A 24667-nucleotide genomic window follows, 5' to 3' on the forward strand; every position below is an offset into this window, starting at 1 on the left:
GAGATCCTGCTCTCCTATCTCTTCCATACATACACAGAAGAGGAGATCCTACTCCCCCATCTCTTCCTACACCGTGCGCGCACACAGTGAAGAGGAGATCCTGCTCTCCTATCTCTTCCATACATACACAGAAGAGGAGATCCTACTCCCCCATCTCTTCCTACACCGTGCACGCACACAGTGAAGAGGAGATCCTGCTCCCCCATCTCTTCCATACATACACAGAAGAGGAGATCCTGCTCCCCCATCTCTTCCTACACCGTGCGCGCACACAGTGAAGAGGAGATCCTGCTCTCCTATCTCTTCCATACATACACAGAAGAGGAGATCCTACTCCCCCATCTCTTACTACACCGTATACACGCAGAGAAGGAGAGCAGGATCTCCTATGTCTTCCATACAATGTACACACAGAGAAGAGTATATTCTGCTCCCCTATCTTTATCTCTCACACAGTAGTGTTGTGTGTCTGCTCGTACAGCATCTTCTCCTGCTGTCTCCTTCTCCTCACCTCTCCACAGATGGAAAGTTTGCATCTATTGGATGCAGACAAACTTATACTATGGTCCTCCGGTTCTTCATCTTTTATCATTGCAGATAAAGCAGCATAAAAAAAGCACCAATTGTAACATAACTAATCATTAATAAGAACATATATATGGAAACAGGAAAGTCACCGTTCACCCACATACCGGCACTCGGAGGTTCTGCTTCTGCAGTTCGGTTAGCCTGAGACAAGCTATTTTCTTGCACTCTGGAAGGGCTGCTGGTTTTCGTCCTGTTTTCCATCATGCTACAAAAAGAAAAGAGCAAAACTAAAGCTGAAGTCAACATTTTACTGCTGCCAAACAACAACCTGTAGTTTCCCAAATGGTGAGGAGACACAGAATGCAGAGCGCCGACCCAGAGGAGCCACAGGATGCAGAGCGCCGACCCAGAGGAGCCACAGGATGCAGAGCGCCGACCCAGAGGAGCCACAGGATGCAGAGCGCCGACCCAGAGGAGCCACAGGATGCAGAGCGCCGACCCAGAGGAGCCACAGAATGCAGAGCGCCGACCCAGAGGGGCCACAGAATGCAGAGCGCCGACCCAGAGGGGCCACAGAATGCAGAGCGCCGACCCAGAGGAGCCACAGAATGCAGAGCGCCGACCTAGAGGAGCCACAGAATGCAGAGCGCCGACCCAGAGGAGCCACAGAATGCAGAGCGCCGACCCAGAGGAGCCACAGAATGCAGAGCGCCGACCCAGAGGAGCCACAGAATGCAGAGCGCCGACCCAGAGGGGCCACAGAATGCAGAGCGCCGACCCAGAGGGGCCACAGAATGCAGAGCGCCGACCCAGAGGGGCCACAGAATGCAGAGCGCCGACCCAGAGGGGCCACAGAATGCAGAGCGCCGACCCAGAGGGGCCACAGAATGCAGAGCGCCGACCCAGAGGAGCCACAGAATGCAGAGCGCCGACCTAGAGGAGCCACAGAATGCAGAGTGCTGACCTACAGAAGCCACAGTCACCCATCAGTATTTTGCTGCATGCATTATTCACAGAGAGCACACCAGGAGACTTACAAACCGCGATGCGGCACAACACTGTACGTCTGTGGGAAGTTACATTGTAGAGTACACCGCATCCTGCACCTTTTAGCGTTAAACTTAAAAGGGTTGCCCCACTTTTAGCTGCATTGCTGCAGGAAGCAGACAGCTCTATACACCGTCCTGTGGCCTGGGTTGGTACTGCAGGCTGAGTCCTATTAAAGTGAATGTAACTCAGCCTGCAGTACCAACTTGGGCCACTGAACAATGCACGGAGCTGTCTGCTTCCTACAGTAAAATACGTAAAGCAGAATCAAACAGGTGGGAACTTGAAGTGCCGTGAATAAAAACTCCTTTTATTGTAATCTGTGCATGTAAAAATCCCAGGTCCAGAGGACTCGTTTCAGCTCCTCATGAGCCTTGATCACCTCTTACAAATAACATTGCTAGCCTATTTAAATAGTGAAACTAATTAAAAACAACACCTGATTATTAACCCTTTGTTTCTTCTTTCGAAACACCTCTCACCCCGTTCCCTAAGGGTGGAAGTCATTTTGTTTGAAAAATCACTTAATCATAATTTTATGGATACACATAATGCACAATCTGTTAGAAAAGAGTTCTAGCCCAAAACACGTCTATCAAAAAGATTATACTAGTATAGAACATTTGTCTTTATACAGCAGTGGTGGATGGATTCCATATTATTCAATAGCATACTTGTTATAAACGGCAATTAATTATTCATCAATATAAAACTCATTTGATAATATATAGATTATATATTATCAAATGAGTTTTATATATTGCTAAATTTTGCATTGAAATGAAGTCTTTGGGTCTAACTTTAGAATACAGACAAAAACTCATGTTTTGGCTATTTAAGATAAGTATTCGCTGGAATGGCAGGTAATAATAATTCATTGCCGTTTATAACAAGTATGCTATTGAATAATATGGAATCCATCCCCCACTGCTGTATAAAGACAAATGTTCTATACTAGTATAATCTTTTTGATAGACGTGTTTTGGGCTAGAACTCTTTTCTAACAGATTGTGCATTATGTGTATCCAGAAAATTGTGATTAAAGGAGATGTCGAGGCAGGAGTGGATTTTTTTTTTTGCCCAATCCCCCTAATTAAGCATACATTACTAAGCCCCCCTGTAAATGACTTTTCTAGCTGGTTTGTACTTACCGTTCCAGCAACTTATAAAAATTTTCCCAAGATGGCCGCCGGCTCTTTTCCTATCGCTTGCTGTAGCCCGACGTGCGTGCTCCCGAGACGCTACCAGCTGTGTCTCCCTGACAACCAGACGCCCCGCAGCAGCCGACCGGACCCCTGGAGTGAACACGGCCGACCAGTCACCCACCGCCAGGCAGCAGGTAACCGACGCAGCCCCCCCCCCCCTATCGCAGCAGCAGCCCCCCCCCCCCCTATCGCAGCGGCAGCCCCCCCATCGCAGCGGCAGCCCCCCCATCGCAGCGGCAGCCCCCCCATCGCAGCGGCAGCCCCCCCATCGCAGCGACAGCCCCCCCATCGCAGCGACAGCCCCCCCATCGCAGCGACAGCCCCCCCATCGCAGCGACAGCCCCCTCCGGCGCAGCCCCCCCCCCCCCCCCCGGCGCAGCGGCAGCCCCCCCATCACAGCGGCAGCCCCCCCCGGCCCATCACTTACCTGGGCAGCAGGACGGCAGGACAGCTGGGCGGCTTCTCCGGACAGCTCGGCAGCTCTGCACCTTCCTCTAACAGAGGATGGTACAGAATGGCCGCTCCAGCGCGCTCCCGAGCAGTGACAGCTCGTCTGCGCATGCGCAGAAGAGCTGTAGCGGGGAGCACACTGCAGCGGCTCGTGCTGAAAGGAGAAGACCGGACTGAAAAAAGTCTAAAAAAGCAAGCTGCCAGCGAATTTAGACGGAACCATGGAGACGAGGACACTAGCAACGGAGCAGGTAAGTGGAATAACTTCTGTATGGCTCATATTTAATGCACGATGTACATTACAAAGTGCATTAATATGGCCATACAGAAGTGTATAGACCCACTTGCTGCCGCGAGACAACCCCTTTAAGTGATTTTTCAAACAAAATAACTTACACCCTTAGGGAACAGGGTGAGAGGTGTTTTGAAAGAAGAAACAAAATCAGGTGTTGTTTTAATTAGTTTCACTATTTAAATAGGCTAGCAATGTTATTTGTAAGAGGTGATCACGGCTCATGAGGAGCTGAAGCGAGTCCTCTGGACCTGGGATTTTTACATGCACGGATTACAATAAAAGGAGTTTTTATTTACTTCAGGTTCCCACCTGTTTGATTCTGCTTTACGTATAAATACCACCGGATCGAGTGGTTAATGAAGTATGTGAGTATACTCCTACATGGGAAATATATGCTGCAAGCTGAGGTGGATAAGACCAGGTGAGACTTTTTTTGCTGCTCTACAGTAAAATAGCTACAAATGGGACAACTCCTTTATGCTGGGGGTGGGGGGTTCACTTCACTCGGCTTTCTTTACAACGCACTGTGCACCAGTAGGTCGTGCAGGTGTAGTGTAGGCGGCCGAGTGAGATTACTGGTCACATGTGAGATCTCAGGGCAAGAAGAGGAGGCGGGGCCAGTAAGTAGCGGCTTCATGAATCCAGCTGAATGGGACAGAGGATCCAATGAAAGTACATTTGCAAGCAACTTAAATTCATGTGAAAAGCCCTTTGCTTAACTGTAACACCGAGGTGGCCAAAACCTTTTGTGTACTCAGACATGACTTGCAGTAGGCCACGCCTTCTTTTGCACCAGGGGCAGTTCGGGGTGGTGAGGAGGGGTCAAATGCAGCACCGTTTACAGTACAATCATGGCATAAAGATAATCAGATGGAATCTTCTTGTGCATTGTGGGTAGTTTTTAGATCTTCTGCGTTTACCACCTTGAGGCTGTATTTATACGGGCGAGCACGATACCGCCCCAAAAAACTCAGACCGCGTGAACATGGAAGTTTGCCTGCGAGTGGGCTGCCCTTTGTTAGAAAAGTGCATTGAAATATACCAGTTTCACGTGCTTGAAAATCCCAAATAGTAAAAATTTAAAAAATTGCGTTGAATGAAAATCCCATTTATATGCATTTTTTTTTTTCTAAATGGGCGAGTTTTCTGCCGAAGTCTAGTAAAATAGGAGATTCTGCCGTTTTCTACCTCCTAGTGTAATACATCTCTTGGAAATAACAGTTTCTATTTCCATGCACGCTTTGTGCGTCTCGCCATGTAAACACAGCCTAGTCCATTCATTCAAGACAGCGCTGGAAGCATCGGCATGCAGGCGCTGCGAGACGACTGGCGAATCCATCTGCCGGCCGGGCAGGAAGAGTCAATAATAAAATTCTAATCTTCAAATGTTCTTCTCTCTGTGAGTGATGTGATCCGTCATCCCTGCAAGCCGGGAGGTGAATCTTCCGGTCTCGGAGGCGATTGCGGCTTCTATTTCCCTACACGGATATGTAAATCGATTTCTTCGGAGCCAATCTTCCTATCGGCAGTGCACTCGCCTCCAGAGTGGCAATTCTTAAGTAAGATGTCAAATTTAAAAAAAGAGCAATGCAGTTCTAGGTCAGCGACGACAAGTAATAATTGGCTCCACAGGGAGCACGGATGCAACTTTGTGCTGACTCGGCAATCACGGCACCGCCGGGCGGCTCATCATCGCATCCTTTCATTTATGGCGCTCTGAAGCATCAGAAGGTAAAACAAACTCATCACGTATAAAGTAGAAGCAGCGGAGATGCTGAACGTACCTGCAAGGCAGAGCGCCTTCATCTGGGCAGATCTTCGGAGAAGCCTTAGACAAGTCATCCAGCGCGTTTCTGTATTCTTTACAGCTTTAAATGGAGCAGAAAGGAGAAATGTGTCAGGAATTAATATCCCATTATAAGGAAATCGCCTCCATCCTGCCATCAATTATGCATCCGTCTGCTTACAGCGCTGAACGCGAGCACACATTGTAGTAGATGTACATCATGATGAGCTGTGGGTGCTTTCATCTGCGTTTACTAGCAATTAATGACAAACATAACAGCAGACTCTACACTAGAGACCCCAGCTTCAATAGGAACCCCAGTATTGACATAATAAAGTGAACTATACTTGCCCCTAAGTAGATGCTGGGATCCCGTGCTGCAGCCCCGCTGTGGTCCCAATGATTGTTGTGATAGATGTAGCAGTAAATCAGGGGGCCGCTGCAGCGTTATTGCTCATTCTCCTGGCATCATGGCACTCAATATGTAAGCACTGATGCCAGGAGAACTAGTGGTCATGCTGTAGCCTCTCATTGGCTGCAGTGGTCACCTGATTCATCAACAATCACTGGGACCACAGCAGGGCATTCACTCACCGTAAACGGACTGTAGTTCATTTGCTACTGAGTGGATGCCAGCAAAAAAAAGTTCAACAGTTACACAAAATAGACCCTTGATAAGAAGGCTAGTCCTTTAGTTACATATTCTACACATCTGCAGCAGAAAATGGGTTTTCAACAGCTATTCGAGAAATGTTCACACAGAGGTCTGCAGGACCCACGGTCTTATCAGACAGGACTCACCAGTTCTCCTAACATGCGGATTTATTAAGAACTACTCTGAAGCTGCTTTTCTCAGCATTTCATGAATTGTTATAAAAAGATCTCTCAGGTGGTTAAGAGTGTCGCTCCAGGTTACTTGCTGTCCCAGCTGTTCACACATGGCGCTTAAATGTGGCTATCCAAAGTTTTAAGGGGGCACACCAACTAAATTATATTTTTCCATCCAGGGTCCTCCCCCCCCTCTCCTGATTTTCGATCACACTTCCATGCAGTGCAGCCCCATATCTGAGGCTTATCAGCTGCAGTCTTGAGGCTAAGATTTCTTTACTTTACGTTTCACATCTCTCCCATGATGCATCAGCATAAAATAAGCTAGAGGCTGTACCCTTTCTGCCTGCTAGGGGAACAGTTTAATTATCATTACCTTCTGCACTCACCTAGCTACAGCCCATAAGCATACAGTTGGGTGGATGAGTTGTGATCTCCTCTATTATACCTATGTTATCATCATCAGTAACTGTGACAGACGTGTGTGCGCCCTCTAAGCAGTTTATGTGGTAGATTCAGGTTATAGCATTACATAGAATCATAAACGGACTAGAACATGAATCCATAACCTCCAAGTAGATCTGAGCTGTCAGAATGACATCACATGACCATCTGAGCAAAAAGAGGCCAGGAGTCTCAGACTGAAAGAAACGAACCAAGGTAACATTAACAAGGATGCTGAAAGTAACAGAGTGATGTGCTAGGAATGTGTGGGCAAGGAAACCCCCTATGAATGTGTACAATATGTGATAATAGACAGCGGTAATAAAACCCCAAATTCAGATACCTGAGAGCAAACGCTATGATAGAGCTGGGCTCCTTCTCGCAGACGGCTATGGGCACTCGCTCGTGCTCGTACATCAGATAGTGCTTATCCGGATCGCTGCAGGAAGACAAGAAGTTACATAGTGCATGTTAAAAGTTTTACAAGTTTTGTACAAACAGGTGATCTGTACGGCTGCCGTCACATCTGCATCGGGGCTTCGGGGACAGTTAGTCTGTGTTCCACTTTTGGAGCAGAAAAACTGAATTTATTGTTTGGGTTTCCCCACAAAAGAGGGCTTCTTTCAGTTTGCTTCCGTTCCCTTTTTTAGGGCTGCAGGCGGCACTAGCAGCAGACTGATTGACTATTCTCTCTTAACCCCTAGCCAGCGTACATACTTACAATGGGAGCGGAATTGGGTTATAACTGTTTCCAGGAAGCAGGTTTGCAAATATTGCTTTCATGGTGGATTTCTCCTTGACCTGACTGTCCGTGGAGCCCAACAAATGGCCATCGAAGACATCTAGAAGATGAACAAGGTAAGTGTCCTCCAATTATAATTCCAGCTCGTATGCTATAAATCTAACACTTGTAGCGTCCACAACAGCGATAACAGTGTGCAGATATAGCAGTGTCACACAGAGAATTTGTAGAGAATCCCACAAAGTACAGTCTGTCTGGAACCCCTACAGATTTCCTTGAACTCTGATGTCTCTAAAGGGAAAAGCACATTACAGCTTTGGATGAACAGGGCTTGTTCTATGTAAGACGGCTGGAGCTCCCACGCCATCAGAGCTACCAACAGGTTGTTATGTCATTTTGAAGCCAAGATTCTAGCAATGATAGAAGTGGAGCTACAACCGTTTGAAGTGGGGTTGGGAATACGGAATTTGTTCTTCACACACTGAAGTGACAGCAGTAAAGGTAAGGGGGTCATCAGGGGAGGAGCAGGCAGCAGAGGACAATCTGTGATGCCCCCTGTAGCACAGGAGGGTAACAGGAACTTTTCTTCATACCTTACTTGCTCTCTGGTTGTTGCATATTTAGTACGTGGCATCTAAACTTTTTTTTAAACAGAAAATTTAAAGGGAGTTGTCAACTTTGGGCAATAATACGCTGAACTGGATGGACATATGTATTTTTCGGCCTTACATGCTATGTTACTGTCATGCTATCCAAGTTAATTTTTTTAATATTAGTTTGGGCCCCATGCGCCCAACACTATATAAACTCAATATACTCACTGTGTGCCGGACCACAAGTTTGGCAATCTGGTGTCATGGCATTTGACAGGTGACATCCCCGAGTTGGAACATCCTGTGACCTCCTGTAAACCTGTCACTTGGACTTCTAATACAAAAGTCTCTGACAGATTTATAGGTCGTCACTGATGACATCGCTAGCGGGCCTTCTACTGGCTGCGACAGTCACATGGGTAAACAGCCCATGTGACTGCTGCTGTTGGAGTAAACAGAAGACTGTGAAGTTGCGGCAGCGGGGAAGCAAGCATTTTAGTATATTTTGCAGTGTATGCGACCCGCATAATACAAGATGTCATACAGCCACAGACAGGAGAATGAACACGTGCCGCCGCGGGAGCACACAGATGTAGCGGCTCCTCATAGATTACAAAGAGGGGAGCATGGACTGCAGGCGACTACCGAGTTCTGCACCAGATACATTCATAAAGAGCACAACATTTTCGGGCTTTTCCAGTCTTTATGTGACTGCTCTGGGGTTAATTACTAACAGCGCTATCAGTACTGGCAGGAGATGCACAGTCATGCATTATTTATCAGCTCGGATACCCCCCAGCACAAGTTATGTCCGTGACTAACAAGTCAGAGCTGAGAGGCATCTTGCGGCTCGGCACTCCTCCGGCGCAGGACGCCGGCACACCACAGAGCTACAACTTGGTATTCAGCGAGGCTGCTCTCCGTGCCAGATACAGATATCAAGCACAACATGCCGTATAAGCTATGGAAAGGTGTCAGAAACCCTTCGCTAAATACGATTTCCATCCCCCTCACAGCCGTGAAAAAACGTTTATTACGCCGCAGAACCAATCAATCTAACGGATATAATGCAGAGGACAGATTATAGGGAGGCAGGATCCATCACCGTATTACACCTCCAGATCTCTGCGCCTACTAGGTACCTTTCACACGTGCGCCTAAGACGTATCTAAAGACGCAGCTCAACCTCTTCATGATACGACTTACCCCGTGCAGTTAGGACGTAAATAGCCGTCCACAGCACAGGCAGTGTATCGAGCGGGCTCTGGAGGCGGTACTAGCTGACAGCCGGCTTACCACCCGCAACAGCTGGGATTGAAGATAATTAACAGCGGTATTTAAAGGGTTAAGAAACCTCATCAGTTTTAACTAACATTTAAAATGGCCCAATCAGGTTTTTAGTCCCAAAAGCCTCCCCCTTCATAAAACTGCGGGGTTGCCACTCAGGTGTCATGGTTGCCTGGGGGCTTCTGAATGCCTCCATGCTGCTGTGATCGTTTGCCAACTAAAGATGTCCCTGTGGCGCATCATCCGTAGGCAGCCTGATATACTGCACATTGCAATACCATAGTATTGCATTATATTGTGCATCACAGAAGGGGAAATAAAAAATTAAAAACAATCACAGAAAATGGCCGTTACTTACTGGTACTGTGGTTCACTGAAGGAAATGCAGGGCAACCCGCCGAATTATCATGGCGTCATTAATAGGTTGCTTGTCTGCATGGTGAACTACATATATCAGAATGGTCTGGCACCCTGTATCCACTATGTGTGGGAGTGTACACCAAGCATCCACCCCCCTCATTATCAGGAGGCAGTGTGAGTGGTTGTCTTATCGGTGTCTTGCACAGGTGTTATTGGCTCCTCCATTTGGTAGTCAGCTACCTGCATGGTGAGAGGAGGATGCATCTATATGCACTCCTCAGTCAGTAAGTAACGGACATTTTCTGTGATTGCATTATATTGTGTAAGCAAACAACCATAGGTTCATGTCCCCCAAGGGGACTAATAAGAAAACTGAAAGTAAAGCGAAGTAAAACAAAAAAGATAAAAGATTAATTTAAAAAAAACACGCAAAAAAAACCCCACACAATTTCTAAAAAATTGGTATCGCTACATTTGTGAAGGTCCAGTTTACTAAAATATCCCATTGTTAATCCCATGTGATTAACTCAAAAAAAAGCGCAATTTTGCCATTATGTATTTTTTTTCTTAATCGCTTCATCTCCATTAGGAAAATCAAATAAAAAGCGATCAAAAAGTCATATGTACCCCAGAATGGTAAGAATACAAACTACTGGTCGCCTCCCAAAAAACGAACCCTCGCACAGCGCCATCGACAAACATAAAATAAAGTTATGTGGAAAAAAAAGCAATAAAAAAATTCCTAGGTATTAAAACTATATGAAATAAACTACCGTATATACTGGCGTATAAGGCGACGGGGCGTATAAGACGACCCCCCAACTGTCACCTTATACGCCGGTATACAGTGGAGAAAAAAAAATAAATTCATTACTCACCTCCCACGGCGTTCTGTCGCGCTCCGGCAGGATGTCGCTCGCTCCTCGTCCGCGGCGCAGCATAGCTTTCTGAATGCGGGGCTTGAAATCCCCGCTTCCAGAAAGCTAATACACACGCCGGCAGCCATGACATCATTGAATGGCTGTGATTGGCTAAAGCACACGTGGCTTCAGCCAATCACACTATTCAATGACATCATTGAATGGGTGTGATTGCTAACACGTGCGCCTTCAGCCAATCACAGCCATTCAATGATGTCATTGAATAGTGTGATTGGCTGAAGCCACGTGTGCTTTAGCCAATCACAGCCATTCAATGCTGTCATGGCTGCCGGCGTGTGTATTAGCTTTCTGGAAGCGGGGATTTCAAGCCCCGCATTCAGAAAGCTATGCTGCGCCGGGGACGAGGAGCGAGCGACAGCCTGCCGGAGCGAGCGACATCCTGCCGGAGCGCGACAGAACGCCGTGGGAGGTGAGTAATAAATTTTTTTTTTTTACACTTTTTTTTTTTTGTATTACCGGCGCATAAGACGACCGCCGACTGCAGAGCAGATTTTTTGGGGTTCAAAAGTCGTCTTATACGCCGGTATATACGGTATGCAAATTTGGTATCACTGCAATCGTACTGACCCACAGAATAAAGACGTGTCCTTCTTACTGCACCATAACCCCCCCTAAAGAAAAAAAAATAGTACAATTGTGTTTACTCCCTCTTTTCACCCTGTTCTTCCAGTACATTATATGGCAGGCTAAATGGTACCACTGAAAGATACAACTCATCCTGCAAAAATAAGCTCTCATGTAGAAATGTCTACAGGGAAGGGTTAACCAGGGAAGGGTTAACCTACTGCAGCAGATTTGGCTCCATAGCCTGCAACATAGAGCTGCATAAATATTCCGCCCGTGTGAAAGGCCCCTTATGGCGTCAGGAACGCGATGATGCCTTAACTTGTACTGTGGTGTCCGTACAGTCAGTAATGAGGTTAGGCTCACCGGCAGCCTGGTCAGCAGCTGCTGACTACAATGACTTCTCACAGATCAGACTAACGGGATGACATCTGACTTGCAGACGGTATAATAGGGCCACGGATGGCGCCACCAGGCACTTGTGATAACATCCACAGTCTTCCGTACTTACCTGAAGACCCACGTCTCGTACAGCGTTAGCAGTAATGGAAGACCTGGGACTGCAGACCTACCTTCACAGCTGCTGGCGGTGTCCATCTCCACGGTGGTTGGAGCGGCAGTAAACACTTGGTCGGCACCCAGCTCCGGGGGGCTTGGGATCTGCAGATGGGTGGAGCCAGTGGAGCTCTGAGACAAGGTGGTCATGAATCGATCCTCTGCAACAAAGAATAAAACGATCATCTCTATACGTGACCCATCATCACAGCAGCACGCAGGCCGCCATTAGTGAGTATTATCCGAAAACTGCGGCATTACTCAGTAACGGACATTCATTTTTACTTCTTTAAGGAGAACTTCAACCAAATACCCGAATGCCTGTCTGTCCGTCTCCTCCTGTGCCATATAATAACGCCATTACAGCTTACCTATTCTTTGTACTGAGAGCCGGTGTGAGGACCCCACTTGTGTCTTGTGAACATCACCTAAGCCCCCTTACCTGCTGCATGAGGCGGACATACAACACTGCCTGCGACATACGAAGAGGCGATTCCAAAAGTGACTAAAAGGGAACCGGTAACACCCCATAAACACCATAAAAGTTTTATTAGTCTGGGGGGGTGCTTCTTATACTTACCTGGCCCCCCATTCCCTCTACATACACCGACTGAAGAAATGAGCTATGCTCACGACTGAACGCCAACATCGAGGGAACAGGGAGCCGGGTAAGTACACTCCAAGACTCCATGCTCCTGTCCCATGGGCACCTGACCTTCGTGTACGGCATCTACAGGACGTGACAGATTCTCTTTAATTCCAACAAATGCTATTTTACATATAATCGGATTTTGGGTGGGGTGACTATGTAGTAGACATGATAATTAATTAGTATAAAATGTCTATCGATTTGTATAACCCAAATGTATTTTGCTGTTGTAATGACTCTTAGCTCTGTGGAGTTTAAAGGACACACACAATCTAATCATGGTATTTGCTAGACAATGGATGTGTGATGTAATGTTAGCTAAGTACATAGAAATTGCACAAGAAGCCTCTAAGAGTTAAGGGCCATAGTGTTATATGTATATACTTGTCCAATACTAAATAACACAGAGACCTCTCCACCCCTCCCATCCTGAAGCTATTTAAACAATGATTCATCACTACACGGAGGTGACTTCTGCTAGGACATAGTCCACGCCACATCAACACTTGGAGAAGGGTGGGCAGAGAGGCAGGAGATTCTATATGATCCGACAAATGAGAATCATATATGTTACTGATGTAACCTGTTGCACGCCCATTGTGTGTCTTTACAATAAAAGGCCCTGTCTGGCTGTTTCTGGGCAGAGAGCCATTTTGGATATGAGGCTGATCGCTTATGTCTAATTTGCTCGACGATGTGTGCACACTGTACAATTCGGAAGCTACAAAATACCCCGAAACCTGCTGGAGAAAACCGTAATCCAGATCAACTAGTTTTTACGTGTTTCTCCCCCTGTTTATGTTGAGCGGCATCTGTGAATTGCAGAGGGCTGATGGGTTACCAGACAATAGTTAGCAGGTCTGCAATGGCCTACGATCGCTATAATTAGCGACGCAGTACAGAAGTGCTGCAGTGTATTATCAGTGCGATCGTGGTATTGCAGGTTCAAGTCTCCTACAGGGACATAAAAATGCACACACTATTTTAAGTACTTTCCACTCAGTTTAATTCTTTCCTTTAAATTAAACCATGTTTGGAACTGCCGCAACTCGTGCAAGAAGTTGAACAAACTTTTTATCCTGCGTGGCAAATGCTATCAAGGAAATAAAAAAAATCCATCCAAAAAAATCTCTGTCCTTGGCTCAAACATAGGCCACGTCACTAAGGGGTTAATGTTCCTTTAAGATAGCAAAGCCTGATGGCAATATCACGTCTCCTCACTACAAACTAAAGCAAAAAGACATTTCTGCCAGAGCCCTCAGAATCGCACATCTCGCACCACGCAACTTTCCACAAGGTCTGTCTGCACATTTAGCAGTACAGTGTCAAGTATTCACAAAAGCTCTAATTGTACATCCACTTATGAGGTGAGGAGCGACAGGGAACCAGGACATGTCAGACGCCTGTCACAGGACATGTCACCCCTGAAGAAGGAACAGAAGTGGCCTTCAGGACGTTCCTCCTGCGGAGTCCGACACTGATCTGCCACCTCATTAGTGTCCTCTAGCAGATATCTGCGAAGATCCTTCTGACTGGAGGGGTTATTCCGGCAAGTAGTGATCGTTACAATGCAGATCAGTAATGACCCTCTGACAACCCTAATTACAAATGTGGGCAGCAATTGCTTCCCTGCCCAAGGCAAGATATGACATGAAGCATTACACTGCCACCTGGAGGCATGAGGATTGTGAGTTACCCCACAGCGGCTGGTGCTGGGTACTCCTCTGAAGGAGATCACCGGCTAACTCGGGTGCATTAAGGTGGCCGCAGCAATATCCTGTCATTCCACAATGCTCCGTTCTCCAGATATTGATTCCTCTGGGTGTTTACTGTTCGTTCCCAAGGAAACAGACCACCTTTTCTGTGGAAAGAGACAGCCGAACACAGCGGTGGTCGGGCTGAAAGCTACTGCGCATGCGCTCCCGAGATCCCGGCCATCAGATGTAGGTGAGTGAAGTGCACAAGCGCCGCCGCCTCTGCTAATTCTATAGAAGGGGCGGTCTGTTTCCCTGGCAACAAGCAGTAAACAACCAGAGGAATCAATAGCTGCGATATCCGGGGAACGGAGCATTTTGGAAATAAACATCTTGTGGCGGAGGGCATTGATCTGTGATTGCGAACACACAGGACTCCAGAGATGGGATACCCTGATAATTCTTTATATTCACAAGTGTGTTTTTCAGGACATGGGAGGGGGAACACGGCGACCGCACACAGATATCGCATGTGCAAGCAAGTGACCGATAGCCCATATCTGTCTCTGCCGAGTGCGCTCAGTACCCGCCACAAATGGGTGAAAGCTGCCCAATACACCGACAATTAAGATTCACTTTGAGGGGCGGAGCCTAGCCGATGCCGGAGTAAGACACACTCCATCGGGGCTCCCGACACACTGATCGGCTAAAAGCACCTACCGGGCCAACAGCGCCAGGAAAGACGAGACAGCAGGACCATGGGGAAGAGGAAGACCACAGCAAGGGCACAGGAGGCGGCGGACGACGAGCCGCAGTCTATAGAAAAGTTCTTCGGAGGCCGCGGTCCCGCGGCGGCCGCCTCCAAGATGGCGCCGGACCACATGTGCCCGCGGCAGAAGGAGGCGAGCGGAGCAGCGGACAAGACGAACGGCGCGGAGGAGGCGGGAGCGCCGACCGTACCAGCACCACCGGCGGCAGCGGAACACAGCAACCACCCCAGAGGCGGCGGGAGCGGCGGCCGCGGACCCGAGCCAGCCACCTCCAAGATGGCGCTGAACCACATGAGCCAGCGGCAGAGAGAAACAAGCGGGGCCGGCAGGGAAACGAGCGGCGCAGAGGATGCGAGAGCGCCGGCGCTGCCAGAGGCAGAGGAGCGCAGCGAAGCCCCCAGGAGAGAGCCCGGCGGGGTCGGGAGCGGCGGCCGCGGGCCCCCGGCAGCCACCTCCAAAATGGCGCCAGACCATGTGCGCCCGCGGCAGAAGAGGAGGAGTGGATCCAGCGGAGGGGAGAACGGAGTGGAGGAGCCGAGGATGCCGACACCACTAGAACCACCAGGGACAGATAAGTACAACATAAACCCCAAAAGGGGATCCAGCAGTGGTGGGATCGGTGGAGGCCCCAACCCCCAGACAGAGGTGACAAAGGGAACAGCTATGCCACCCCCCCAGTCAAAAGAGGCCCAGCACAAGACAGCAGGCTATCCCAGAAAGGAGCCCGCGCCCCCACAAAACACAGGGGGGCAAGCCATATGCTCTGCAGGTAGTGGGAGTCCCGAGTACACCAGGGGCTCTCCCCATACATGGCCTGAGGGGGGGGGTTCCTGGTGGAAACCGGACACCACACCAAGCACGCTGCGCAGGAGGTGCACCGACTAGTTCAGACAGAGGCAGCGGCCTGCCACAAAGAACGCGCAGAGCCACCCCCGCCCCGATGCAGCCTCCCCAGACAGCTATTCTACAGATGACGAGTGGGATTGGAAGGAGCACTTCAGGTCTCTCCCAACAAAACGGGACTTTCAGAGGTTGGAAGCCTCACATAAAGAAGCATTATCCCTTCTACAACAAGAGCTTAAACACGTAGGCCATCGACTAGACACGGTGGAAGAGACCCAGGAAAAAGTCCTTACTACACTCGACGATCATAGCCAAGTAATAAACGCACAAGCCCAACAAATAACAGACATCCTAGCACACATCGACGACCTCGAGAATCGCCACAGGCGCAATAACTTACGGCTAAGGGGACTATCAGAGGAAGCGGAGCCCTCCCAACTGGAGGAATGGGCTCGTAACTTCTTTAGCTCACTATTGAAATCGCACTGCGGACCAACCGGTCTTAATAGATTGCATACATAGAACCCTGGGGCCCAGACCAGAAGACCCTAAAAGGCCACGAGATGTTGTCTGTCGCATACATTATTTCAAAGAGAAAGAGGCAATTCTGAAAAGCGCCAGAGAACGGGACACTTTAACCCATAACGGCACCCCCATCGCAATATTCTCAGACTTGGCGAGGCGCACCTTGCAACTGCGCAGAGCAGTAAGGCCCTTTCTGGAAGTCCTGAAATCCAACAAAATCTTGTATCGCTGGAGGGTACCCTTTTCAGCTTACGGCCACGAAAAACGGCAGGACAGGGACTTTTAGATCCCCTGCCCATCTCTCTAGATTCCTGGACATCCTGGAACTACCAAAGGTGGCATTACCAGACTGGCCGCATTTGCCATCCCTACCCACCCCCGATCCCAGAGAAACCTGGCACGAGGCGGACTCACCGGGGCCGAAAGCTCGCGGCCGCGCCAACAGACCGCCTCGCTGAATGCACACCACCCAGACTGCCTGACTAAGACCACCTGGGCAGGCCGAAGCGCCCGAAGGAGCCCTTTATAGATAAGATGCCTTAGTACGAGCGGTTAGACCCTGCATGGTCCTGATTAAAGATAAAAGTTTTTGAACAGTAGAGGCTAAAGCTCTAAATCTACCTGGCACTTGACCAGATGGATGAAGTTTTCCTGAGCTGACTGATCGCCAAACGCATATGATCCTAATGTTACAAATGTCACTAATGTGCCTGCCTGGTAATATAACTCGTTTACTGATTGAATGTTATGCCGGTTGGGGCGGAGGGAGCCCCGAGATGCTCTGGCACCTGCGACATCTCCACCTACTCGGGGGGACGACACAACAGTGTCGTCTACAACTGACCGTAGGTTGGTTACCCACCAGTTGAACTGGGAATATACTTCCTAGTCGACAGACGGTCTACTCTCTGTCACCCTATCCCTCCTCCCCCCATCCTCCTCCCTCTCAAGCGTCCTTAAATCTATTCCCCTCACCCCAATCTTGGTTCCGGGAGCTGTGGTACTCTAAGATGCCGCCACGCACACCAGTAAACGATCATGACTAATATATCATTCTGCACTTACAACACCAGAGGTCTGAACATACCGGCCAAAAGGGGCCAAATACTTGCACATTTACACAAAAAAAAGATTGCAATAGCCATGTTCCAGGAAACACACTATAAGAAAGACCACATCCCTAAGGGCAACAACAGATACTACACAAAGTGGTACCATAGCACACACCCGGACAAGAAAGTCTGCGGAACTTCCATTGCAATACACAAGAGCCTCCCCCACAGAGTCCTAGCCTCCATGGTGGACACGGAGGGCAGATACCTTTTTCTTAAAATAGACCTGGGAAATCGCATAATCACAACCGCTAACGTTTATCTCCCCAACACAGGTCAGGTCGCCTACGCCTGCCGGATGCTACGAGAACTGACAGGGTTCGCGGAAGGCTCACACATTGTACTAGGCGGGGACCTCAACGTGGCCCTGGACCCCACTCTCGATGCCTCAACGGGTAAGTCCAGTCTATCCCATACGGCCCTACATAGATTGCGGAGAAAACTATCTGAACTGAAGCTCGTCGATCTCTGGAGAACACTCCATCCAGAGACCAAGGACTATAGTCACCACTCCATGGCCCATAACAATTATGGACGATTGGACTACATATTTGTATCACATAGTCTTCTAGACTGGAGCCCCAGATGCTCAATAGGAAACTTCCTCTGGTCGGACCACGCACCTGTCTATGGGGCCCTATGCGGGGGGGGAGACAACAAGAGGCCTAAACAGTTGGAGATTTAATGACAATCTCCTGGGCGACGCTTGCTGCTTAGAGGAGATAAGGCGGACAATAGGAACATTTGTGGAGACCCACAGGACAGACACTACTTCACCGACTATCCAATGGGAAGCCCTAAAATGTGTCTTAAGAGGAGTCTTCATATCCCATGGGACAAGAACGGGATAGAGTAGCAAAGTTAGCTGACCTGATATCTAGACTAGAAAAAAATGGAGCTGGCCAATAAGGCTAGCGCTTCCCCGGCACTAAAGGCGGAGATCTCGGCTCTACGCCAACAAATACTTGGGATCATGGACCAAAAATACCTACACATAAGAGACAGAATAAAAAGGGGGTACTACGAATTCGGAAACAAATGCAGCTCCTGGTTGGCGAAAGCATTAAACCCTCGGGAGAACCAGTCATACATCTTTGCACGGAGCAAAGCTGACAAAAGCAAAGTACATGCCACGAAAGACATCCTGGAATGTTTCAGGGAATTCTATGGGGAGCTATATAACATAGAGGGGGTAGAGGAAATAACGGCGATAGATCAATATCTACAAAAATATGCCCCGACGGAGATCCCGACGGAAAACGCGCAACAGCTGGAAGACGACATTTTAGACCAAGAGATAATAGATGAAATTAAAAGCTTAAAGATTGGAAAAAGCCCGGGACCAGATGGCTTCACGCCCAGGTTCTATAAGATATGACCCCTATGTTAAGTAGAGCCTTTAACGCGGTATCTGGAAATTGCCCATTCCCATCCCAAGCCCTGCAAGCAGTAATCCCAAAACCGGGCAGAGACCCCAAGTCATGTAGCAACTACAGGCCAATATCCCAGCTAAACGTCGACACTAAAATATTTGCTAAAACACTAGCCTCCCGCCTCCGTCCCCTTGTCCCTGGGCTCATCCACAGAGATCAAGTGGGGTTTGTGGCGGGACGCGAAGCCAGGGATAATACAATCCGGACCATTTCCCTGATAGAGAGCACGAGAGGAAAAAAAGCCCACTATGTCTGCTGTCGGCTGATGCCGAAAAAGCTTTAGATCGCGTAAACTGGAGGTTCCTAGAGGCTACATTAAAAAAAAATAGGATTAGGCAATAGGACGATTGGCTGGATAATGGCACTTTATAACAACCCCACAGCTCAGATACGGGTCAATGGGAAGCTCTCCGCACCAATAACCCTAAAAAGTGGAACACGACAGGGCTGCCCGCTGTCACCGACACTATACATCCTGGTAATGGAGTCGCTGGCTAACGCGCTGAGGGAAAGTAAGGAGATTAAAGGATATACAAAAGCCAGGCAGGAGCACAAGACTGCCCTGTTCGCAGATGATTTACTAATATACATCACCAATCCCAGACGGGCCTTACCTGCAATCTTACAAGAATTTAAAAGATACAGTTATGTTAGTAACTTTAAGATCAACCTGAGTAAAAAGCATTACACTCCAGGCATCAGAAATGGCACAACTTAAACATCTGACCCCCATGAGCTGGAAAGAAGATAACATCAAATACTTAGGGGTGGTTCTCCCTGCGGACACCGGAAAAACGTACAGCTTAAACTACGAACGCATACTATACCTATATCAAACCCTGCCCACACGAGTGCCGCGGAACTTTTTCATCAAACTACAAAAAGCAGTGACGCGGTTTGTGGGGGGGGGGGGGGGGGGGGAAAGCCGCGTCTGAATTACAAACTACTAACCCAACGGAAGGAGAGAGGAGGGACTGGACTGCCAAACCTACTCCTCTACTATAGAGCGGCCATATGCAAGACAGTCTTGGACCTAGTACACACGGGGACCACTAAACGCTGGGTTGAGCTGGAAAGGGAGACAACGGCAGGGCGAATTAGGGGCCTTGCGTGGTTGTGAAGCGGGTTAGGAAGGAGAGGCTTCAGAGTCTCTCCCTTCATAAATTCCTTGCTGAAAATATGGGATGGTTTCGGGACGCGACACGAGCTGGTAAAAGTGCCAGGGCCGTGGACACCGCTGAGAGGGAACCCAGACTTCCCTCAGGGAGATTCAGGATTACCCCTTCTGGATGATCTGGATGTGGAGTTCCCCAGGGTCAGAGACGTGATGGATAGAGAGGGTTTAAAACCGCTAGGAGACCTCCTGGGGGTGGGGAACCAGAAGACAGGTGCGTGGCTCCAGTACTACCGGATAGGCCATTATATACGATCCTTGGGACCAATATCAGGCCTGACGGCACCAAACACACAATTTGAAATGCTATGTGATCAACCTCAGAGGTCCAAAGGAGAGATCTCCGCGATCTATGGCTTCTTGGTTGCCGGGGAGGGACTGGACTCCGGAGGGGGACACAGGAGAGCCTGGGAGAGAGAACTAGGGAGGGAAATACCGGAGGAGGAATGGGACAAAGCCATATGCTTGACTCACAAAATGACGATTTCAAGATGCCACCAGGAACTTAACTATAAGCTATTAACGAGGTGGTACCGAACACCAGTGCAGCTGGCTAAGTACGGAGGGGGGGGTGTCTGACCGGTGTTGGCGATGCCTACGAGAGGCTGGCACACTCTCACACATATGGTGGTCATGCCCCCAGGTTAGGACACTCTGGAGGGAAATAGAAGCACTGTACAATGCGCTGAACAAGGGATCCCATGTGTGGACCCCTGAGATGGCCCTCTTATCGATCCTCCCAGGGTCACTAAAAAACAATAGGAAAAGCTCTCTTAGGTTCTATCTTCTAGCGATGCGCACGGTGATAACCAGACTGTGGAGATCCCAGGACCCCCCTACCAAAGTGCAGTGGGTGACCGTTCTAGATGAAATAGGCCGCATGGAAGAACTGAAAGCACGAGACGACACGAAATATCCAGTATATCATGTCACATGGGAACCCTGGCTAACATTTCGTAGCTCCCCAAGATTTGACCAATGGTTGGTAAGTGGAATACTACCTAGTTAGAACCAAACCTGAAAGGGTGCAAAACAGCCCCGGAGCCAAGAACCCCCCCCCCCCCTCCCCTGTCCTACACCCATCTCTCTTAATGTTTCATAGACCCTTGCGCAACAGGCGCATACAATTAGGCGCGGTCCACAACTGCCATCCTCCGCACCCCCGCCACCCCCCCTATTAGGGGCCCAGGGGATGCCGAGGCAAGGCTGGGGACCAACCCCTACCCCATGTCTCAAATATTCCCCCCCCCCCATTACTAACCCACCTTAGACCCCTCCTACCCCTTTTCCCTTCTATGATGTTACAAAGTTTTAGAATAAGACGTTCATAATAGTTTACTAGAAGCAACTACAAGCGTAACTAGCAGGGGTGGGCGGGATGAAAACCTTTATTAAGTACAAGCAAGAAGTTTAATGAGCAAGAAAGTAAGAGAGGCTGCTGAAATGTTTTTGAAAATGATTGTACAACTGAGTATTGAAAATTAATAAAAACACTTTTAAATAAGATGCACTTTATAACCCTAAGCGGGTGCAGTCCCTTCTACTTAGCGGTTAGTCAGAAGAGAGGCGCATGGCTGCAGGAGCCAATACAACCCCCAAGGACAAATCCATTCAATAATCTCTGCCAGTGGCCGACCTAACTGGTATATTAATACAGAGGTACACGGACGGGTACAGGACACCTCCCAGCGTGATGCAGACAGGTACATGGTTACAGTATACCGATGAACAATCGCTCAATACCGAACAGTGTAAAAGGGGCCATAATACTGAGTAGCCCCCCAACGTGTGGTAGGTGCATCAGTAATCTGCTCCTGTGTAGCATCCTACCTATCTGCATGATGCAGGGAGGTGTTGTATACCGGCCCATGCACCTTTGTATCAGTATAATATGGCCGCCGTCACTGTAAAACATTCACACAGGAAGAATAGACATGACCAACCTCTGTCGCCGTTCTGTGCAGGAGAGGAGTTGCGTGGAGAAGCGTCCAGACCGCCAGCCTGCGGATCAAAGAGAGAGATGTGTTAGCTGCAGCGTCTATGAGCGCTGGAAGAGCCGAACGCCAAACGGTCTGTACGGTAATCCACCTGCGCAGTTCAGAGAAGTACTTTTCTAGTCTTCCCAAAGCTTCTCAGACAATAAGTAATGGGATCCCCGTGTGCCACTGACTGTGATGCCCAGTAAGCACGATGGCACCACTAGACAGCGGCGAGCTCCGGTAGCTCACTGCTCTGCATCACGTCTGGCCAGTATCACTCGTTATATCACATCACTGCCGTTATCCGCTTTACTGGGTAATTCCACGCGCTGCTAAATTGTTGTCAGTTGCTATATTTTTGGCTTTAAAAAGAACCATTAAATAAGGGCTCTGGCCCCGTCCTTATGCTACGGGCTTGGCTCTGGCCCCGTCCTTATGCTACGGGCTTGGCTCTGGCCCCGTCCTTATGCTACGGGCTTGGCTCTGGCCCCGGCCATATGCTACGGGCTTGGCTCTGGCCCCGGCCATATGCTACGGGCTTGGCTCTGGCCCCGGCCATATGCTACGGGCTTGGCTCTGGCCCCGTCCTTATGCTACGGGCTTGGCTCTGGCCCCGTCCTTATGCTACGGGCTTGGCTCTGGCCCCGTCCTTATGCTACGGGCTTGGCTCTGGCCCCGTCCTTATGCTACGGGCTTGGCTCTGGCCCCGTCCTTATGCTACGGGCTTGGCTCTGGCCCCGTCCTTATGCTACGGGCTTGGCTCTGGCCCCGTCCTTATGCTACGGGCTTGGCTCTGGCCCCGTCCTTATGCTACGGGCTTGGCTCTGGCCCCGTCCTTATGCTACGGGCTTGGCTCTGGCCCCGTCCTTATGCTACGGGCTTGGCTCTGGCCCCGTCCTTATGCTACGGGCTTGGCTCTGGCCCCGTCCTTATGCTACGGGCTTGGCTCTGGCCCCGTCCTTATGCTACGGGCTTGGCTCTGGCCCCGTCCTTATGCTACGGGCTTGGCTCTGGCCCCGTCCTTATGCTACGGGCTTGGCTCTGGCCCCGTCCTTATGCTACGGGCTTGGCTCTGGCCCCGTCCTTATGCTACGGGCTTGGCTCTGGCCCCGTCCTTATGCTACGGGCTTGGCTCTGGCCCCGTCCTTATGCTACGGGCTTGGCTCTGGCCCCGTCCTTATGCTACGGGCTTGGCTCTGGCCCCGTCCTTATGCTACGGGCTTGGCTCTGGCCCCGTCCTTATGCTACGGGCTTGGCTCTGGCCCCGTCCTTATGCTACGGGCTTGGCTCTGGCCCCGTCCTTATGCTACGGGCTTGGCTCTGGCCCCGTCCTTATGCTACGGGCTTGGCTCTGGCCCCGTCCTTATGCTACGGGCTTGGCTCTGGCCCCGTCCTTATGCTACGGGCTTGGCTCTGGCCCCGTCCTTATGCTACGGGCTTGGCTCTGGCCCCGTCCTTATGCTACGGGCTTGGCTCTGGCCCCGTCCTTATGCTACGGGCTTGGCTCTGGCCCCGTCCTTATGCTACGGGCTTGGCTCTGGCCCCGTCCTTATGCTACGGGCTTGGCTCTGGCCCCGTCCTTATGCTACGGGCTTGGCTCTGGCCCCGTCCTTATGCTACGGGCTTGGCTCTGGCCCCGTCCTTATGCTACGGGCTTGGCTCTGGCCCCGTCCTTATGCTACGGGCTTGGCTCTGGCCCCGTCCTTATGCTACGGGCTTGGCTCTGGCCCCGTCCTTATGCTACGGGCTTGGCTCTGGCCCCGTCCTTATGCTACGGGCTTGGCTCTGGCCCCGTCCTTATGCTACGGGCTTGGCTCTGGCCCCGTCCTTATGCTACGGGCTTGGCTCTGGGGCTTTTTTGTCATAAGCTTGGTTTTGGTGCCGTATCTGTTACGAGCTTGATTCTGGTACAGTATTTATTCATTGAGATGTTCTAGTTTGGGTAAGTTGCTATTTTGTTAGTTTATGCACAAGCAGAATAAAAGTAAGTTCGTCCATCAGCGCAATGTATCATTTTTGTTCTTAGGAAAGGGCACATGCCCTAAAAATTGCACACAGGGTGCCATCTAACCTAAGGCCAGAACTGACCAGAGCTATATTCCTAGATGGATTGGGTGTGAATTAACATGGATTTTCAGATTTGCCAGTGGAAAGTCACATTAAAAGGTAATCACTATTCACACATCAGCAGAGTGACAACGGCTCACAACCCCACTTCAACATGCATCTGAAAAGATCCTCAGGTCCGGGCTCAAGAACTTCAAAAGGATCCTCAAAGTTCCATAAAAATAAAAGATCCAAGTGCAACAGGCAATTCATATGGCAGTACTACCCAATGCTACACCACAGCAAATATACCCCATAATATTGATATTTGGCTTAGTGCGCACCACCCAAAGCACTGCAATCAGTCATACCCTTCTATTCTCAACTACTAGGCATTGTAATCTGTAACCACCATCCAGCGGACAACTACCGTTCTGTATCTCAGCCGTAATCTACACCCATGTCTTCCACATGTGAACCACTAGTCATCACTAATGACCCCATAGCCCATGGTCTATCCCCCACCTCACTCCCGCCAGCTCTAAAAGAGGAAATATAGTCTACACCCATCGCCCCCACACTGGAGGATATGTATTAACCCAATGCTCCCCACTGCGTACAAGGAACATATAGGTGCCCCCATACAAGGACGTAAATCCAACCCCCTATTCCCCCAACACACAGATACTGCTGGTCCATCATTCTTCATGCTACCCAACGAGCTCTTGTGAATTAAATATACTCCTAGTAAAATTCATCATGCACAATATCATTAGCCAAACACCTCGTCATATCGGCCTCTGTGAAACTAATATCC

At 49.5% G+C, this 24667-nt stretch overlaps 1 protein-coding gene across 4 annotated transcripts in view; it reads right to left on the minus strand.

Moving 5' to 3' along the window:
• Window positions 1–24667, minus strand: part of PIKFYVE (phosphoinositide kinase, FYVE-type zinc finger containing) — a 201609-nt gene that overhangs the window by 49573 nt on the left and 127369 nt on the right. For all 4 annotated transcript variants that reach the window (XM_066577221.1, XM_066577220.1, XM_066577223.1 and 1 more), the window contains 6 exons: window positions 21769–21826; window positions 11643–11786; window positions 7305–7425; window positions 6927–7022; window positions 5310–5393; window positions 693–793 (listed from right to left, as the gene is read on the minus strand). In XM_066577221.1, coding sequence (XP_066433318.1) covers window positions 693–793; window positions 5310–5393; window positions 6927–7022; window positions 7305–7425; window positions 11643–11786; window positions 21769–21826 — 604 coding nt within the window. The remainder of the gene's footprint in view (window positions 1–692; window positions 794–5309; window positions 5394–6926; window positions 7023–7304; window positions 7426–11642; window positions 11787–21768; window positions 21827–24667) is intronic.

Source organism: Eleutherodactylus coqui, chromosome 8 (assembly GCF_035609145.1).
Source record: "Eleutherodactylus coqui strain aEleCoq1 chromosome 8, aEleCoq1.hap1, whole genome shotgun sequence".
Taxonomy (NCBI): domain Eukaryota; kingdom Metazoa; phylum Chordata; class Amphibia; order Anura; family Eleutherodactylidae; genus Eleutherodactylus; species Eleutherodactylus coqui.